The sequence below is a fragment of the Ooceraea biroi genome, chromosome 3 (assembly GCF_003672135.1).
Source record: "Ooceraea biroi isolate clonal line C1 chromosome 3, Obir_v5.4, whole genome shotgun sequence".
Taxonomy (NCBI): Eukaryota; Metazoa; Arthropoda; class Insecta; order Hymenoptera; family Formicidae; genus Ooceraea; species Ooceraea biroi.
Window position 1 is genome coordinate 14,434,893 of NC_039508.1, and position 17,049 is coordinate 14,451,941.

The 17,049-nt window shown below is 37.0% G+C and overlaps 1 protein-coding gene across 1 annotated transcript; it reads right to left on the reverse strand.

Moving 5' to 3' along the window:
- Positions 1-750: 750 nt before the first annotated feature.
- Positions 751-4,886, reverse strand: LOC105286796 (glycine receptor subunit alpha-3). The gene is made up of 9 exons (XM_011352001.3): positions 4,570-4,886; positions 4,055-4,199; positions 3,881-3,963; positions 3,644-3,787; positions 3,478-3,560; positions 3,246-3,380; positions 2,872-2,972; positions 2,474-2,788; positions 751-2,042 (listed from the first exon to the last, which is right to left on the reverse strand). The coding sequence occupies exons 1-9, from the start codon at positions 4,656-4,658 to the stop codon at positions 1,890-1,892; spliced, it is 1,248 nt and encodes a 415-aa protein (XP_011350303.1). The 5' UTR covers positions 4,659-4,886; the 3' UTR covers positions 751-1,889.
- Between the last annotated feature and the right edge of the window lie 12,163 nt (positions 4,887-17,049).

The window sequence follows — 17,049 nt, forward strand, 5'->3', positions numbered from 1 at the left end:
ATGTACTGATTCTGGTGCACGCGCCTGACTATCCAGAGCAATAAATAATTTTGCACGAATGTATCAGGTCTGTAAAATTAATTTCTTCTCATTTCTGTTAATTATATAATACGACATAAGACCATGATGGAGAGACAAAAAAAGTAGAACAGCTTTTAACAGCTTGTACCATACGCGCTTTTTTAAATTTTCCTTATAAATTTGATTTGTAGAATTGCGTTCTTTCAATATTCAATACATGTTTTTCTTACGATAACAAGCTGCTCATTTCTTAATCAAGGGATGAAAAGATGACAGAAAAATATTTTATAACTTCAATTTTCATCTGTTTCTTGAGTGCGTGGGTGCTACGACCCTGTGGTCTCGTTGGTGGGGTTGGAAGTAGGTGGAGAATAAGGACGGAAGCCAACAGATTCCCTTTTTACTGACGATGACAGTGTTCTGCAGTCTTGTTTAGCACCAACAGATGGCAATGGACGTGTGATGACTCTTGATCAATCATATTATCTTGGATGATGGAATGGATGATGATGACTAATTCTGTACAAGGGTTAAAAGATATATAATTAAAAAAATTGTGATATAATTTTAAAAAATTTCAAGTTTTTCTATATCGTATAGTATGTTTTAATAAATTATTGATATTGTTATCGTCGACTGTTGCAAAAATTTCTAGACTTATCGGAAGATAACGGGATATGTTCTTGAGATGATTTATATTTTAAGGAACTAACTGACATAATAGCATTCAGATGAAACATAGTTACTTTTTATTATATTCATTTGCAACAGTAAAATAGTACAATATAGATGTAAGCGAAACATTCATTATTACTTACAATAAGTTTCGACAATGCAAAGTTCGATTAGTTGCATTAGATTGCCTTCTTTCTCTTCAATAAGACTTACACACACAAACCAAGAATCAAGATTTACTTTGTACAGTAGACACATCGCGACGTTGTGATAGACTGAATCAGTATTAATGTCTGAGTGTTTTTCTATTAGGCCCTCGCAACAAGATACGAGTTCTCGTAATGAGCGAAGCGGTGCATGAAGCTAAATAAGTGTGAATTAACAGTTGCGAAAACTGCGCTCTACGAAAGTGTTTTCAAACTTGCGGATGCCGTTTTCTAAATTCGTTACAATTGATATGAAGCCTTAGCATAAGTCGTTGATCGCGTCTCTATTTACGAGAAAGTCTAAAAGTTCATTTATAAATGGGGACATATTCAGAAAGCAAAATTCACACGCATAATGAGCTATATATTATTATTTCAATTGAGATATTTAATTGAAATATAAATAGCTAATTGGTATGAGATATTTAAAGCTCATAAGAAAAAGAAAGTCTAGTTATATATATGTTATACAACAAATGTATTATTTGATAAAAATATGAGAAAGTGGAAAAACAATCTCATAAATATACCGTAATAAAGCAATATATTATAATAAAATTACCTTAGAAAACAATTTGAATGAGTTCTGAAGAACATTTCTGAACCTTAAGAGATTCTTATTATCCATCGCTGCTGTCACTAGAATTTATTTTTATTATTTGCGCTGGTTATGTCTTCGATCCTCAGTTATCGTCAAAATTGAGGCGTCTTTATCGTGGAACATTTCGCCACCTTCATTTGCGAATCGAAGTATTTATCACACATCGATAATTAATAAATAATAAATTTTCCAGAAGAATCTTATTGCCCTTAGTCTTCTCAGACGCATTTCAAATATTATTCCGCTTTTTGCGAGTCGTCGGCATATTTCATCCTCGGCACTATCGCTGACTATAGCTCTTCCTCTTGTGCATATTCTTCGTTTCTTCAAGTACTGCGACGAAAAACGATCGTGCAATTTTCCACGAGTATTCCAGGTATCACTGTTTAAATGTACTCGGCGAACATTATCCAGTAGGTGACGTTCAGTACAGCAAACAGAAAGGGGAAGAAAACTCGCGAGACACGGTCGATATTAAGAGCACGTATTCGCGCTCTTTGCGCCGGGGTGGGTCCGGGTGGTGGGCCAGCCGGTGATTTCTGCGATTAGCGGGATAACAATGCATTTTTCTGCGCGACAATGATCGCAACTTGAACCGTCATCATGCAGATCGTTCTCCCGTGCCTCGAAGAGCGGGATACAATTTAATAAATAATAAATGATAATGAACTGATTACAAATTTGCTTAAATAAATGCTTGGAAGTATTTTCGTAGAGCACAGCTTTCACAATTCACACTTTAAACTAATTTTAATAACATATTCCCCTGTTCAAGGCACAGAAGTTCAAGACAAAGAAAAACCTGGGGTCAATTGTATTGTTACTGTTATAACAGAAAATTGCAAATTACTGGAATATTTTGTAAATCATTATAATAAATTATAACATATATTATTAATTCATAAAATCGACCACAGACCTCTCTGACATTAATTTTCATGTCCAGCATGAAAATTAATGTCAGCATTACCTTGGCAGCAATATCAAAGATCTTGTCGAGCTTAGCCGAGTCCGCGATGCTCGAAGAGGGCGGCGGTGGTGGAGGCGCAGGCTTCGCGGGCGCATCCGAGTCGCCGAGGACAATGTTCACGAGACAATACTCCATCAACGCCATAAACACGAATATCGTGCAGACCGACATGAAAGCGTCGACGGCCTTCAAATACGAGACGGGCGGTAAGGAGGCCTGGCTCTTGGCATGCTGCGTGGACAGAGTGAGCAGCGAGGTGACTCCTAGCGTGACTCTGGCGGGCGCGGCTTCAGGTTTTATCCAGAACGATACCCACTGCGAGAGAACAATGAATATTGTTAATAAAAAAATTACATTTGCGGTGATAACAGAAAGTTGCGACGCGTTTTCTCACTCACGGACATGATGACGATCAAGCACGTTGGAACGTAAGTGTGAAACAGGTAATAACCGAGACGTCGCTTCAGTACGAATACCACCTCGAGACAGGTGAAGTTGCCTGGAAGTTTGCAATGTAATCTTTTATTCAACAGCACGCTTGATACTTGGCTTGAAAATGAAACTGAAGTGATATCAACGCTTGGTTGTTCAGTCAAAGAATTTCTCGGGGTGATATTGCGCAAGATACATGCATAGCTTCAGAGTATACTGGCAATTATTGCATGCGAGATTGAGTAAATTGTATTATCTGCAAATCTGATTTATATTAAGCAGGATATATCAAATGCGATACGTAGCATTGAGAACAATCGTTTGGACACGATTCATTTACCAGTGGAATAAACTTGCGTGCAGTCAGCCGTGTAATTTTTAACAAGTTGTAATTGCGGCAGTTCGATATTCTCGTCCACGACGAGAGGAACATCAGGGTCCCACTGGAAGATCATCTCATCCGTAGTATGCGATACTGTTGACGAGGATTTATTTTGTATTCGCGTAAAAACAATGTGCGTAACGCATATAACTTTTTTCTCAAATTTTGTTGTGCAGTAATCACGACTTACGACTCTCCATTTGCAATTTGCATTCCTGCGTATCGTGTGGATAGATTAAGAAGTTCATGGCGCAAGAGAGTTTCAGAGTCAGCCTGAAATATTTAGCTTTAAGTTCGAAATCTACTTCAAGCGAAAAAAATAAAATTTCGATTAATTTAATTCGCGACAGACTCACTTCACCATGTAGAGAATAGTTTTGTCCTTGTACAACCACAGATAGTGATTCGGTATCGTCATGGTTTGAAAAGTTACCGACTTCGCATTCTTGAAGAACGAATCCGGCCGCCACATGTTTTTCAACCAATCGACTTCTAATAATCTTGAATTTCGTCACGCAATAAGAGATAAGATGATGAAAAATAATATGAGACAGATAAAATTTATTAGCACACGCGTAATAGTTTTTGTGTACCTATATTCGGATGTCATATTTTCCGGTAAACGGAGTCTATTGTCCTTCCACGTTTGGGCAAAGAAAATATCGGCGGCGTATGTCTGCAATTCGAAGTTTTCATCAGCAAGCACTGGCGTTCACACGTAACGTAAATTTTATTATTATATATACTAATCTCGCTTCTAAAATTACCATTGAATTCTCATCGATGGAATCGAGTCCCATCACAGTAACGTGAAAATACACGACCGTTGCCTGGCCGTCTTTCTTTGGAGGTCGCATTTTATCATAAAACTTTGGATCTTCCGGTAGAAGATCAAAAAATTCTAAACTTCTCCTGCAAAACAAACGTTACGAAAACTAATCCTTTTTTAAAAATGTAATATAAACCGTTTGTGTATAAACATAATATAAAAATTATATTTAAATAATTCAACAAATTCTTAATATATTTTAATAGTATTTATGTATTTATGTATTAGAATATATCAAACTTTTATTGATAATCCTCAATATTTATTTTAAAAATCTTCAAATTTCATTATAAGTCTTACTTTTAATCTTATTATCGATCTTTTCATTTCTAAAAACGCGTAATTATAATTTGATATCAAATTTTAAAGTACATAAAACATTCATTTAAAAAACTTGATTATAAAATTCCGATTTTAAGATATGAGAACGGTCTTTTTAAAACATCTACTTACTGGGCATTCGCGGCGCGAGCGAAAAGCAGAAGAAGCAAAATGGACGAGAGCGTTGCGGAAGACATGCCGCCTTCGTGTATCTCCTCCATAGATATACTTCCGCCGTGTCTTAACGCATTTTCACGTCACGACGACACAGGAAAAAAGAAAAACAAAGAGAAAAAAAGATTCACTGTCGGAGCAAGAAGAAGAAGAAGAAGAGAAGAAAGAATAGAAAAAGCGAGACTCTCGAGATAATCCGGAAGCCGGGGGCCAAGTGCGGGCGAGCGAGCTCAAGCTCCCTAATCGGTTCCCGAATTTACGAGGACGGGCAGGCGACGACTGAGTTCTTGAAACGACTTTGTCAAATCTGCAGAATCCTCATCGTTGCGTATAGACGAGCTCCATGACGTGGAGGTAGTGCAGGTGGTGGCGGTGATCGGTGGTGGTGGTGGTGGTGGTGGCGGCAGCAATGGTTGTAAAGGTGGTGGACCAGCGGCGGCAATGTCTTCCTCTCTCTCCACACACATGTACTGCCAACCCCACCTCCTCTTCCTCCACTTAACAGAGGCACAGAGGGAAGAAGTACTGGCGTAAAGAAGGGGTAACTCTCGCTCATGACGTACACGAAAGCGGTGGATAGAATCTGGAGTATCGCGCGCTGGATCGTCCAGGGAAAAAAAGGAAGAAGAGGTGGTGGTAATTCCCCGCGGAATACCCGTGTCATTGGTTTACGCCGCTCGAGTTTACCCCAATGCGACACATCTCATCATTAACGCATTTCTGTCTTTATATCTTTCCAACGTTGTTACGTTCCTCCCACGTAGTTTTTTGCACTTACAAAGTTTGTCTTTTCCTTTAAATTTTTTTCAATTTCGATTGAATTCAGATCTTCCGGAATAAATTTTTCAAATTAATGTTTTGATATTCTTTGATCAGAAATTTTTTCTTATCGAGCATGCTGATGCGTGTATCTTAAAGCGGAGAAACGCGTCAGCGACAGCGATGGCGGACGAATAAAGATGCAGACCGCGTCTTCTCATCTCCATTCGACTCTCTTCCAAAAAACCTCCTGACAGAGAGGAGGCGCTAACCACCTACCTATTTGAAGACACTGGTACGCCGCTCGATATATCGATCCCCAAAAATTGTGCCACGAATAGGAAACTACGTGTTCGTCTCGTTCGTACGGTGTCGAGTGGCCACTTATCGAAAGAGTATACACACGTGTAGGTGTGTATGCGTACGTGCACATGCAATCTCGTGGCTGTGTCCGTGCACACACACGCACACACACACACATGCATGTCTGCGAAATAATAAATGATTGAAAGACGGAGAAAGATGCGAACGCAGAATTCATAAGTTAAATAGGGTACCGCTTACCTTTCCATCCGTCTCTGTTTTTGTATCTCAGAATCCTCAGATTTGGATTAATTCAGTCAATTGCGTCAAACTTGATGCTCCGTGACCTGAGAAAGTCAATTTATGCGCTCATTAGCGGCTACGTAATTAATTAGACTGCGATTGAAGATGCAACCTTTACTTAATAATCTTGACATGATTACGCGATACAAACAAGCTCATAATTTTGTCGTAATTAAGATTAAGATTAAGATCTTTCAAAGATCTTATCTTTAATTAATTTTTAATTAAATATGCACTTTTAGTTTAAATTTGTATATTTCTGATAGTACACTTCATATATTTTTAAAGTGCCTCGAAATTACGGGGCTTTAGAGATTTTTAATTTCGTCGCGTAAAATCGTGAGCAAACGCCCAATACTTTCGTAAGCGTAGCCGATACCTTCATGCGTAATTCTTAAAAAGGGAGCGCTCTCCTTCCGCAACAATCAGGTCATTGGGCCTGCAACAGCACTGGGAATACTAGACTCTGCCGCACCACTCGACGTGCTCCTTGTACGATTCGTTTCCTGGCGCATTCTGTTACCTTCATGCGACGACTGCATTTTATCGACATCGCTGCTATATCACGATTTTCAGGCATGAGTGACGAACACGCGTCGCCACGAGTACCTGCATCATATGGCAAAGATAAAAGGTATTTGTTTATAAATAACAAATCATCTATCACTTGTATCTTGGTCAGAAGATAGTTGAATAACACAGCAAAATTAGATGATGTGATGGACAGAAACGGATTACGAGCAGCTATAAGAGGAAACATTCTAAATAAATTATCACATCATCGCATCATTCGGCTGCATCGATGACTCGGCGAACAACCGTAAAATCGATCACGAGTGCTACCAGTATCGGCAGCAAGCTCTCTCAGGTATCGCCCGGTGAAGGGAGCGCTTGCGTCAAAGGATCCGTGACATCATTTGAAGCATCATTGGCGTTTAAACGATCGGAAGTTCAATCGGCGATAGTTCTCTTCCTCCATAATCTTCTATCTATGTGCAAGCTAAAGAGAAAAGTTCAGCGCTTTGTTAAAAGTGAAAAAATAAAAATACAAAAATAATACGCATAAAGCGACAATTCCAAGCGCGTCGTCTTAAGGTGATCCTGGAGTGGCCAGTGAACTCCGTCGCGGCGTCTGTATTACCGGCGAAATCGGTGATTTTCCTGCATTTTTCAAGAAATATATCTTTTTATTGAATTCACAGAATGAAAAATCCTTTTCCACGATGAAAGTACACACAATAATGTAGTGTGGAAAATAGGACTTAACTTTCCAAATGGAAACAAAATCAAAATTGTGATTTTTTTTCCATTTGGAAAGTTAAGTCCTATTTTCCACACTACATTATTGTGTGTACTTTCATCGTGGAAAAGGATTTTTCATTCTGTGAATTCAATAAAAAGATATATTTCTTGCAAAATGCAGGAAAATCACCGATTCCGCCGGTAATCCAGACGACTCCAGGATCGCCTTAATTGGATCAATCATTACGCCCAATCATTTCTCTCAACGATCTCACGTTTTATCGTGCCAGATTAGCGGGGCTCTGCTAGATCTAGACGGGGCTCGCGAGTGCATACATACGTTTTCCAGTACACGAGGGGAGGGAAGAGGTCCTCGTGCTTTCTTTTTTGCGGACGTCAGCCGAGATGCTCTCGGTACGGGGAAACCGCGGGGAAGCAGGCAGGCTGGACGAAAGGAGGGAAAGAGGGAAATGAAACGAGAGGAGCGGCGTATCGGCGAGAGCTGGGGGAGGAGGCGGATTCCTCGGGGTAGTTGGCGACGATGCATGATAAGCACGCTCCATCCCCTTTCCCTGACCTCAGGCTGTCTCCGCGTCTTGCGCGCTCGGTTCGAGCAGAAGTGTGCTCACCTATACCGCCGTCTTGTGCCTATTATTTTCGACCGATTGCCGATTGTCGCGCAACTACCGACGTAGGGGTTCTCCTTACGTGCGGAAATGCTCCGCATTCTCGGGATTATTTACGGCGAGACTCGTTATCCGACTCGCGATTGCGTAACGCTACTTATCGCGATCTTCTTCTCCGTTACGGATACATGATATTGTCTATTATAATATTTTATGCGCCCGTAGATTATCTTTATGGTTATGTTACGAACACGAGTCGCAAAATAATATAAAACACGATTGGTGGATCTGTTCATATTTCTTTTCCCTGAGTAATCCATTGAATTTTTATCATTTTGATAATAAAATAGTATAATGTACAAGAAAAATAGATTCTATTACCTTTTCAAGTCGAAATTGCGTAGAGATGAAATAGTTTTGCAAATTTATATTTGCGAGACCCGAAAACTGGCTTTTAATTTCTCAATAGATTGATAGACTACCAGACTCAAATTAATCGCTACAAGGCACTGCAAGAGTCTAATTTGCATTGTAAGTACAATTAGTACGATTCCAAATACAGGTTTTCAATTCATGTGAAGCGAGGTTCCACGCAAAGCAAGGTTCTATATTGTAACTTCCACGCAGTACTTTTGGTCATCTGAAAGTTTTGTTATTTTTTTTATGTGGAAGAGTACTAGGTGACGGGCGAAGCCCGTCCCCTCGTGCTCTTCCACCCAAGCATATACTTTCCCAGTATAAAAAATTAATAATATTAAAGTAAGAAAGTTTATATGTATTCTGTATTCCGTAAAGGAGAATACACCTTTCTTTTTTATTATGCTTCCAAAGTCACTTCGAAAAGCTTCATTATATTCCTTTATTTTATCCCGAGTGGTGGCCGCCGAAATTTTTGTGTATACAAATTGCGAAATTTTTATAAAAAGCATTTCAACTGTAATTTTTGTATGTGTTGAGTGCAAATGGCAACACTGTTTCACTAGTCACTCCAGGATCACCTTAATTATAAAAATTATTACTTCCCAAACTGTGAAAGTGCCTTCCTAAACTTGCCCAAACGATTCCCAAATGATTGCAATAGAAAACATTAGAAAACAATGAGATATATCGAAGATTATAAACATTTTCCATTATATAGGGTATGGTCAAAAAATCCCTAGCGTTTTGGCTTGAAGTCTGGTTGATGACATGAAACTTTATTTGGAGATGCAATTATTATTTCCCAAACTCTAAAAACATTACAGGCGTATTTCCCAAATGATTTGGCGTTGAAAGAAGCGAAAAAGAACATTATTTGGAATGACGTCTGCTAACTATACGCTCAACTAATTTTCATTAATTATTAAAAAACTATTATTTCCCAAATTCTAAAAGTGGTTTCCTAAACTTTCCCAAACGATTCCCAAACGATTGCAATAAAAAAAAAGATTTATCATATTTGTCTGCTAACTATACGGCGGTTCCATAACCAATGAAATGATTCATACAGCATCTGCAGATAAACTTAAGACGGTCTTAAATATAAGATCCGACTATGAATACGGACCTATATCAAATATATATTATGTACAAGCAACGGCATAAATGCCTTCCTTCGGTTATGAGTAACGGTCGGTAACGGCAGATGGCACGACTGTGATGTGGACGGAGGCGGCGCGGCGCACACAGGCGAATTCTTACAAATTCAAAACCTAAAATATAAAATTAAGGTGTTTTCGAAATCTAGTTTAATAAATAATGTATTGACTATCAAAGAATCATTTGCAGTTATGAACAAAAATTAACCATTGTTTTTAAAAAATGCCATTTTTAATCTGACGAGTTCGTAAGTTTTGCAAAAATTAAAAACTAAGTTATTGTTTGTATTTTAATAACATTAAGAACTTATCGATTAAAATGATAAGAACGTGCTAATAACATAAGCATCGCCAGCGTAAACATAGTATGTATACATACTAATATATTTTTATGTATATATACTATATATTGTTAAAGCTAAATAATAAATAATAATAATATAAAATTTATTAAGAATATTTTTCAATATATCTATTTAATATATGATATATGGAAAGTTATTCAAGAAATATGTTTGAGACTGTTTCGACGTTATTAAATCTTTGGTGGCCCTGAAAAGGACCGATTTTTAGCCCTGAAAAATAATATATATTACTGCAGATAATGCGAGTTAGTCGCATACAGTGATGACAGCCTCATTGTTTGCGAGTAAAGGTCGTTCTACATTAGACGCAAGCAAGCAATCGCATGAACGTAAGCTGCACTACTTCCGATCGTAAACTGCTCGCAAGCAGCAGTCGCAAAGTTTGGTCAAATTTGACATTTGCGTCTCTGCGATTTGCAATAACCTGAGCGTCGAACTTTGTTATCATGGCAACTATATGATATAATCCCAGCAAACACAAAGTAACAGGTAATATACATGTTAGTTATAATTTCCCACTCAACAATGTAATTGTTACATAACACGTATGTTATATTGTATTTATATTAATGAGTGGGAAATTATAACTAACATGTATATTACCTGTTACTTTGTGTTTGCTGGGATAAGACTCGCGTGACTTGCGATTAATGTGCATGTGGTCAATCGCTTGCGACTAATGTAGAACAACCTTTACGCAGCCTCGAAAAGAAGAAATAAGCAGGGAGAGTTCCGTCTTCCCTCGATGAAGACGTTTTGTTTATAACATCACTGGACTCGCGCATCGTTTATATACCCAACGGGGTGTATCGATGCGAACCAATGAAATGCATATAACAAATTCTTCAATTCCTATTGGCGATTAATTAGCGAGTCCAATGTTACGATTTGACGGAAAAACAATGCACAATCTGAAAATGAGCCGCAGCGCTTCCCGCAAATCGTATAAATACAACTCGCGGGAGGCGATGCGTTTTATCTTGTGACTTATTGCAGGTGCGCGTTAAGTCATGTTTAAAAATTTGTGCCCCGAGGTGAGAGGTCGCATAGTGGGACAGTGGCAAGCTGGAAGATCAGTAGTAGATATTGCTGCTGATATTCCATGCTCCACAAAGACAGTACGCACGTGGATACAGCGGTATGCTGAAGGCGGTGATCATGCATTGCATGATCATCGCAAGCATAATCGCCGACCACGACGGACGACACGGGATGAAGACGAAAATCTCGTCGCTTCAATGCAACAACGGCCTTTTGGCACAGTTGCAGAAGCCATCCAGACTGCGGACGTCGACATATCGGACAGGACTGCAAGACAACGACTAAACGAAACCGGACTTCACTGCTATCGTCCAGCTCACAAAATTCCGTTGACTCCTGAACATCGGGAGCAACGTGTCGCGTTTGCTTTGGACAGCTTGGCGACAAGCCGTGAGAAATGGGAGGCCACGATCTGGACCGATAAAAAGGTCTTTGTATCGCGTACCGACCGTCAACCTCACGTATGGCGATTACGTGATCAACGGTTGAATCCTAATCATGTTGTGCCTATCCACAGAAGTGGAAGGATTTCCTGTGCAATGTGGGGCTGGATTTCTGGCACTACAATCGGAGAGCTGGTGGACATTCCCACACGCATGAATTCTGCGCAGTACATTCGCATACTGGAAGAAGTATTTCTTCCGTCAGTACGTGAAATCTACCCCGCAGAGGACATGCCAGTTATTCGATTAGTGCAGGATAATTCTAGTGTCCATTCATCACGGGAAACACAAGCATGGTTTCGGAATCATCCGGAGATTCATTTGATCCAATGGCCTGCTCGTTCGCCAGATCTAAATTTGATCGAAAATGTTTGGGCACAAATGGTTCAACGATGGGAACCAAGAAGGGAGAGGACGACAGCAGCGTTAGCCGCCCATGCGAGAGAAGTCTGGGAAGAATTTCGGTTTCAAGTGAAACTTTCAACCCGACTTCCTCGCAAATTTGATTGATTCGATTCCTAATCAACTCAATCAAGTTATCGATCGTGACGGATACTGGACTGATTACTGACTGACTATTCACTATCGACCTCTTTACCGGAAAAAATCGGTCCTTTTCAGGGCCACCAAAGATTTAATAACGTCGAAACAGTCTCAAACATATTTCTTGAATAACTTTCCATATATCATATATTAAATAGATATATTGAAAAATATTCTTAATAAATTTTATATTATTATTATTTATTATTTAGCTTTAACAATATATAGTATATATACATAAAAATATATTAGTATGTATACATACTATGTTTACGCTGGCGATGCTTATGTTATTAGCACGTTCTTATCATTTTAATCGATAAGTTCTTAATGTTATTAAAATACAAACAATAACTTAGTTTTTAATTTTTGCAAAACTTACGAACTCGTCAGATTAAAAATGGCATTTTTTAAAAACAATGGTTAATTTTTGTTCATAACTGCAAATGATTCTTTGATAGTCAATACATTATTTATTAAACTAGATTTCGAAAACACCTTAATTTTATATTTTAGGTTTTGAATTTGTAAGAATTCGCCTGTGTGCGCCGCGCCGCCTCCGTCCACATCACAGTCGTGCCATCTGCCGTTACCGACCGTTACTCATAACCGAAGGAAGGCAATTATGCCGTTGCTTGTACATAAAATGTAAATAAAACATATTGGATGTGCGAAAAGCTCTATCGTTCTCGTAACATGCAATGAGATTACTTTTACTGTAACGTCTAAATAATAATAAAATAATGTTAAACCGTATGGATGTTCTGGAAAAACCGAACTTTACTTCAGACTTAAAGATTTTCGTCGAATTTGCACGCACAACCAGTATTCCCTTTTTATATTTTTCATACTCGGTAAAGCTTAAATCTAACTTAACTTATTCTATACTAAACTTTCATTGCAATCTTTGCAAAGGATAACAGGATGGGAAAAAACCAGGACATTGAAGACACTTGATTGAGATCAACCGAACGCTTTATTCGATTATTTCGTTATCTTAGAAAAAATAAAAAGGTGCTTACAGGAAGAGAAAAAAAGACATACAACATTAAGGGGATGCTGGGGTTGCTAGTGAACTATTTTTTCACTATAGCGATGGTAATTGCAGTTTCGAAAATTCTCTTTATTGCTTGTGCAGAATAAAAAATCCTTTTCCACAAATGAAGTATAGATAGAAAGAAAGTCCGCTCTACAGGACTTTATACTCAAAATGGAAAAAAGTTAAAAACTTGCATTTGTCTTTTCTAACTTTTTTCCATTTTGAATATAAAGTCCTGTAGAGCGGACTTTCTTTCTATCTATACTTCATTTGTGGAAAAGGATTTTTTATTCTGCACAAGCAATAAAGAGAATTTTCGAAACTGCAATTACCATCGCTATAGTGAAAAAATAGTTCACTAGCAACTCCAGGATCCCCTTAAAGGGATGCTGAAGTTGCTAGTGCATCCCCTTAAGGGGATCCTGGAGTTGCTAGTAATACCAAAATCTAGTGACTTTTTTTGTAAACGCTTTACTCTTTATTGGTTTTACAGAATGGAAAATCCTTCTCCACGATAAAAGTACATACTGAAATACATTCAAAAGTGCTTGATTTTATATAAAAATAAAGAAAAATTTTGAACTTACAGTTTTCTTACAGGCTTTGACCTAACCTCGTAAAATGATTTCCTTAATATAAAAGTTTGGCAGTTCGTACGCACAAAAGTGAGGCACTTTTGAATGAAGACAGAATGAACGAATATGAGGCGGTTTTTAGAAATGAATTTAGAAGCGTAAGAGAAAAGAAAAGCGTTTTTGAAAATTTGGTACATACATCTGGGTTAGAAATCATGGCCAAGAGTCATGCAGACTACAAAATTAGTTGCTCGATATTGCGAGAGATGGCGCTACTCGATATGTCCCCTCGACGGGCGCGTATTCGGGCGCTGGGACCGGCGTTGCCACATATCCAGAAGGAAAAAAGCAAATTGTGGCAACAACGCGACGGACGATACGGCTACGGCAATGATAAACGTGGAATACGGGACCGTGCCGACATCAGTGCCGCAATATGCGCCTCTGGCCCCCGCACCAGCATATGCTTTATATTTTCTACAATACAATACTTTATGCACTTTGTACGTACAAAATATGAATGACCCCGACTCGGGATAGAATGAAGGATTATTAGGGCGCTTTTAAAAGAAAGTTTTCGTGCGTAGTAAAAAAGATACATTGCTTTGTATATTCAATGAAAGTATATGTAGTATGTACACTAAGGTGCATTGATTCGCGTGGTAGCAAATATTTATATTAATATTTATTAATATTACTATATATAATAATATATATATATTATATATATATATATATATATACATACATATATATTACATGTATATAATATTATAATATACACATATATATAATATATATATTAATATTAATAAATATATATATTCGCTACCACGCGAATTAATGCACCTTAGTGTACGTATAATACACGATTACTATTATATATGTTTTTTTGTATAAATGTATTTTTTAATATGTATCTGATCTATATCCTTTTTTTATTATATAATGTATTATGCTAATATGCTAGAAGTATTTATTATAGTATATGAATTTTATTAATCATATGTATTACATACCATAACTTTTCCTTTATATATGAAGCAATACTTTCTCACATAAATGTAATGAGATACATACGAGATGCATAAAAGAGGAAATCAAAATTAAAAATATAGATGCGTATGCATTCGTCAGTCATTCTTTACACTTGCATGTATATGATTTAAAAAATTCATATAATATGACAAATATCTCTTGTATATTAGCATAATACGTACATTGTTTAATAAAAAAAACACATATACCAGGAATCGAACCCGTGATAAACTGAAACTCATGATTGCGCGAGACGCTACACCTAATATGCCACGCTATGCGTCACAACTACAATTATCACCTTTATTTTAACTTATATCGTTCACTATTACTCAATACAATTCTCAAGAAGATGCAAGAATTATTTAAAAAACTCTCGACGAGACAAATGTTCCTCTCTCTTTGCTGGAGCAGAATATTTTACCTCTGCACAGCAAAGTGACTGATGAATCTTTTTAGATGCATTTTTACACATCGTCAGAGAGACGTCTCCTTTCGAGACACAAAGCGTGCAGTACCTGGAATCTCCTCAGCTCATTGACGCTAGTAATAACGACATGAGCATTCAAATAATTAGAAGGAATTGTACCGATCATTGGCGGTGCATTTTCTTTGACGGTTCCAAACTGCATGTGTATGACAGCATACCCGGCTGTACATATAACAAATTAGCAGCAAAGGATAAAGATTATATTTGCAAACGTGTTCCACTAATAAACGTGAGCGATATAATTTTTGAAAAGGTGCAAACACAACCATAGTACGAGTTGTGGTATTTATGATGCCGCCTGTGCTACAGCTGTAGCGTTGGAAAAAGATCCATGCGAGGAAAAATATTTCAATGACATGAAACGCATGAGACGTCATTTTCTTACTATTTTACAAAGTAAGGAACTGACGCTTTTCCCAACATAAAAATATACAACAAAGCCAGATGCGATCAATTTGTGATCTGGCATGTACAACAAAGCCAGATATAGAAAGAAAAGATACATAGAAAGAAAGGATGGAAGAAAAGATAGAAAAAATAGATAGAAAAAATAGAAAAAAGATAGAAAGCATAGATAATCGGTTTTCTCATATCAATATATTTTTGCAGTACGTACCTTAACAAATAAACAATTGTTTTACTTCTTAACAATTATCACTTTTAACGCAATTAACTTTCTAATAATAAAGTACAGTTTGTTGCAAAACTGTATTGATATAAGATAACCGATTCACACAGACATTTAAAACGTACGAAAGCTTTATTACTCTCACAAGAGACATTTCATGGGAGATATATTGATTAATATTAAATAAATTTGCTGAGACTTTTGCATGTCTATCTGTAATGTGTTTTCAACAGTTTAAAAAATTATAGCAAGACAAATATATAATTGATTGATTGAAACAACAAATAATATTAAGAAACATTTTATTTCTCACAGATTATTATATGCAAAATAGATATGTTATTCTGTACATAATAATGATCTCTCTGTGATAAATAAATCAAGTTTTATTGCTGTTGTTCCCATTAACTTATTTATCTAACATGTCTTGCTATAACTTTAATAATAAATCATAGCAGCCGCAGTAATTATAGCTTAGGCGTAATTTCGAATGTATTATACATATCATTTTAAGTATTATATTAGATAAAAGGCATATGCGCTTTTTTCCTTTAAATACGAGAAGTACTAAATTATTTTCGACCGTTCTGAGTCATCTTTAAATTAATATTTCGTTCATGTTAAAAATAGAATTGTGGAATTCTTAGACTTTTCAGTAATTATATTCTCTTCACGATTGTTATGAGAACTCCGTAATCGTTTTCAACATAACGAATTCGATATTATAGTTTAAAAACTCGAAACTATCGGTCAAAAATGATTTAGTACTTGCTGTGTAAAGGTCACTTTACCCAATCTATAATTCACGACGAATGAAGGATATAATTTCATTAATGCTATTTATATTTTTTGTACGGTATATTAGATGAGTTATTTATTTATTTATTTATTTATGTATAGATGTACTTCTAATATATTTTAAACGTTCTCTTTTTAATAAGCTTTCTGTTCCGAATTCTGTTCTGAATTACATCTGATATACATCGCGTGTAAAATGGCTTTATAATAATTATAATGTTCTCTATGCATTGCCTTTTTCTATTTGTTCTATTCTTTATATCTATCTATCTATCTATCTACCTATGCTTTCTATCTTTTTTCTATTTTTTATATCTATTTTTTCGATTTATCTTTTCTTCCATCCTTTCTTTCTATCTTTTCTATTTATCCTTTTTTCTATCTATCCTCTCTACCTATCCTATTCTGTCCATGTTCCGTACTTTTTTATATATCGCTTTTTTTATTATAATTTCGTTTGGGTTCTTCGCGGCGTCGTACGTCACTGGGCTATTGTCGCCGTTTCGTTGTTTTTCCCGAGTCGCGCGGCGCGAACGCGAGCTCGTAGCCCACCAGAACGAGTCCGTACGAGCATGCGAACAGAAGCAGAAGCAGCCCAAGTATTAGGTTGGCAAATAAGTTCGTTCGGTTTTTGCTTCGGTGCAACTTCTTTCCAATTCACTCTTGTT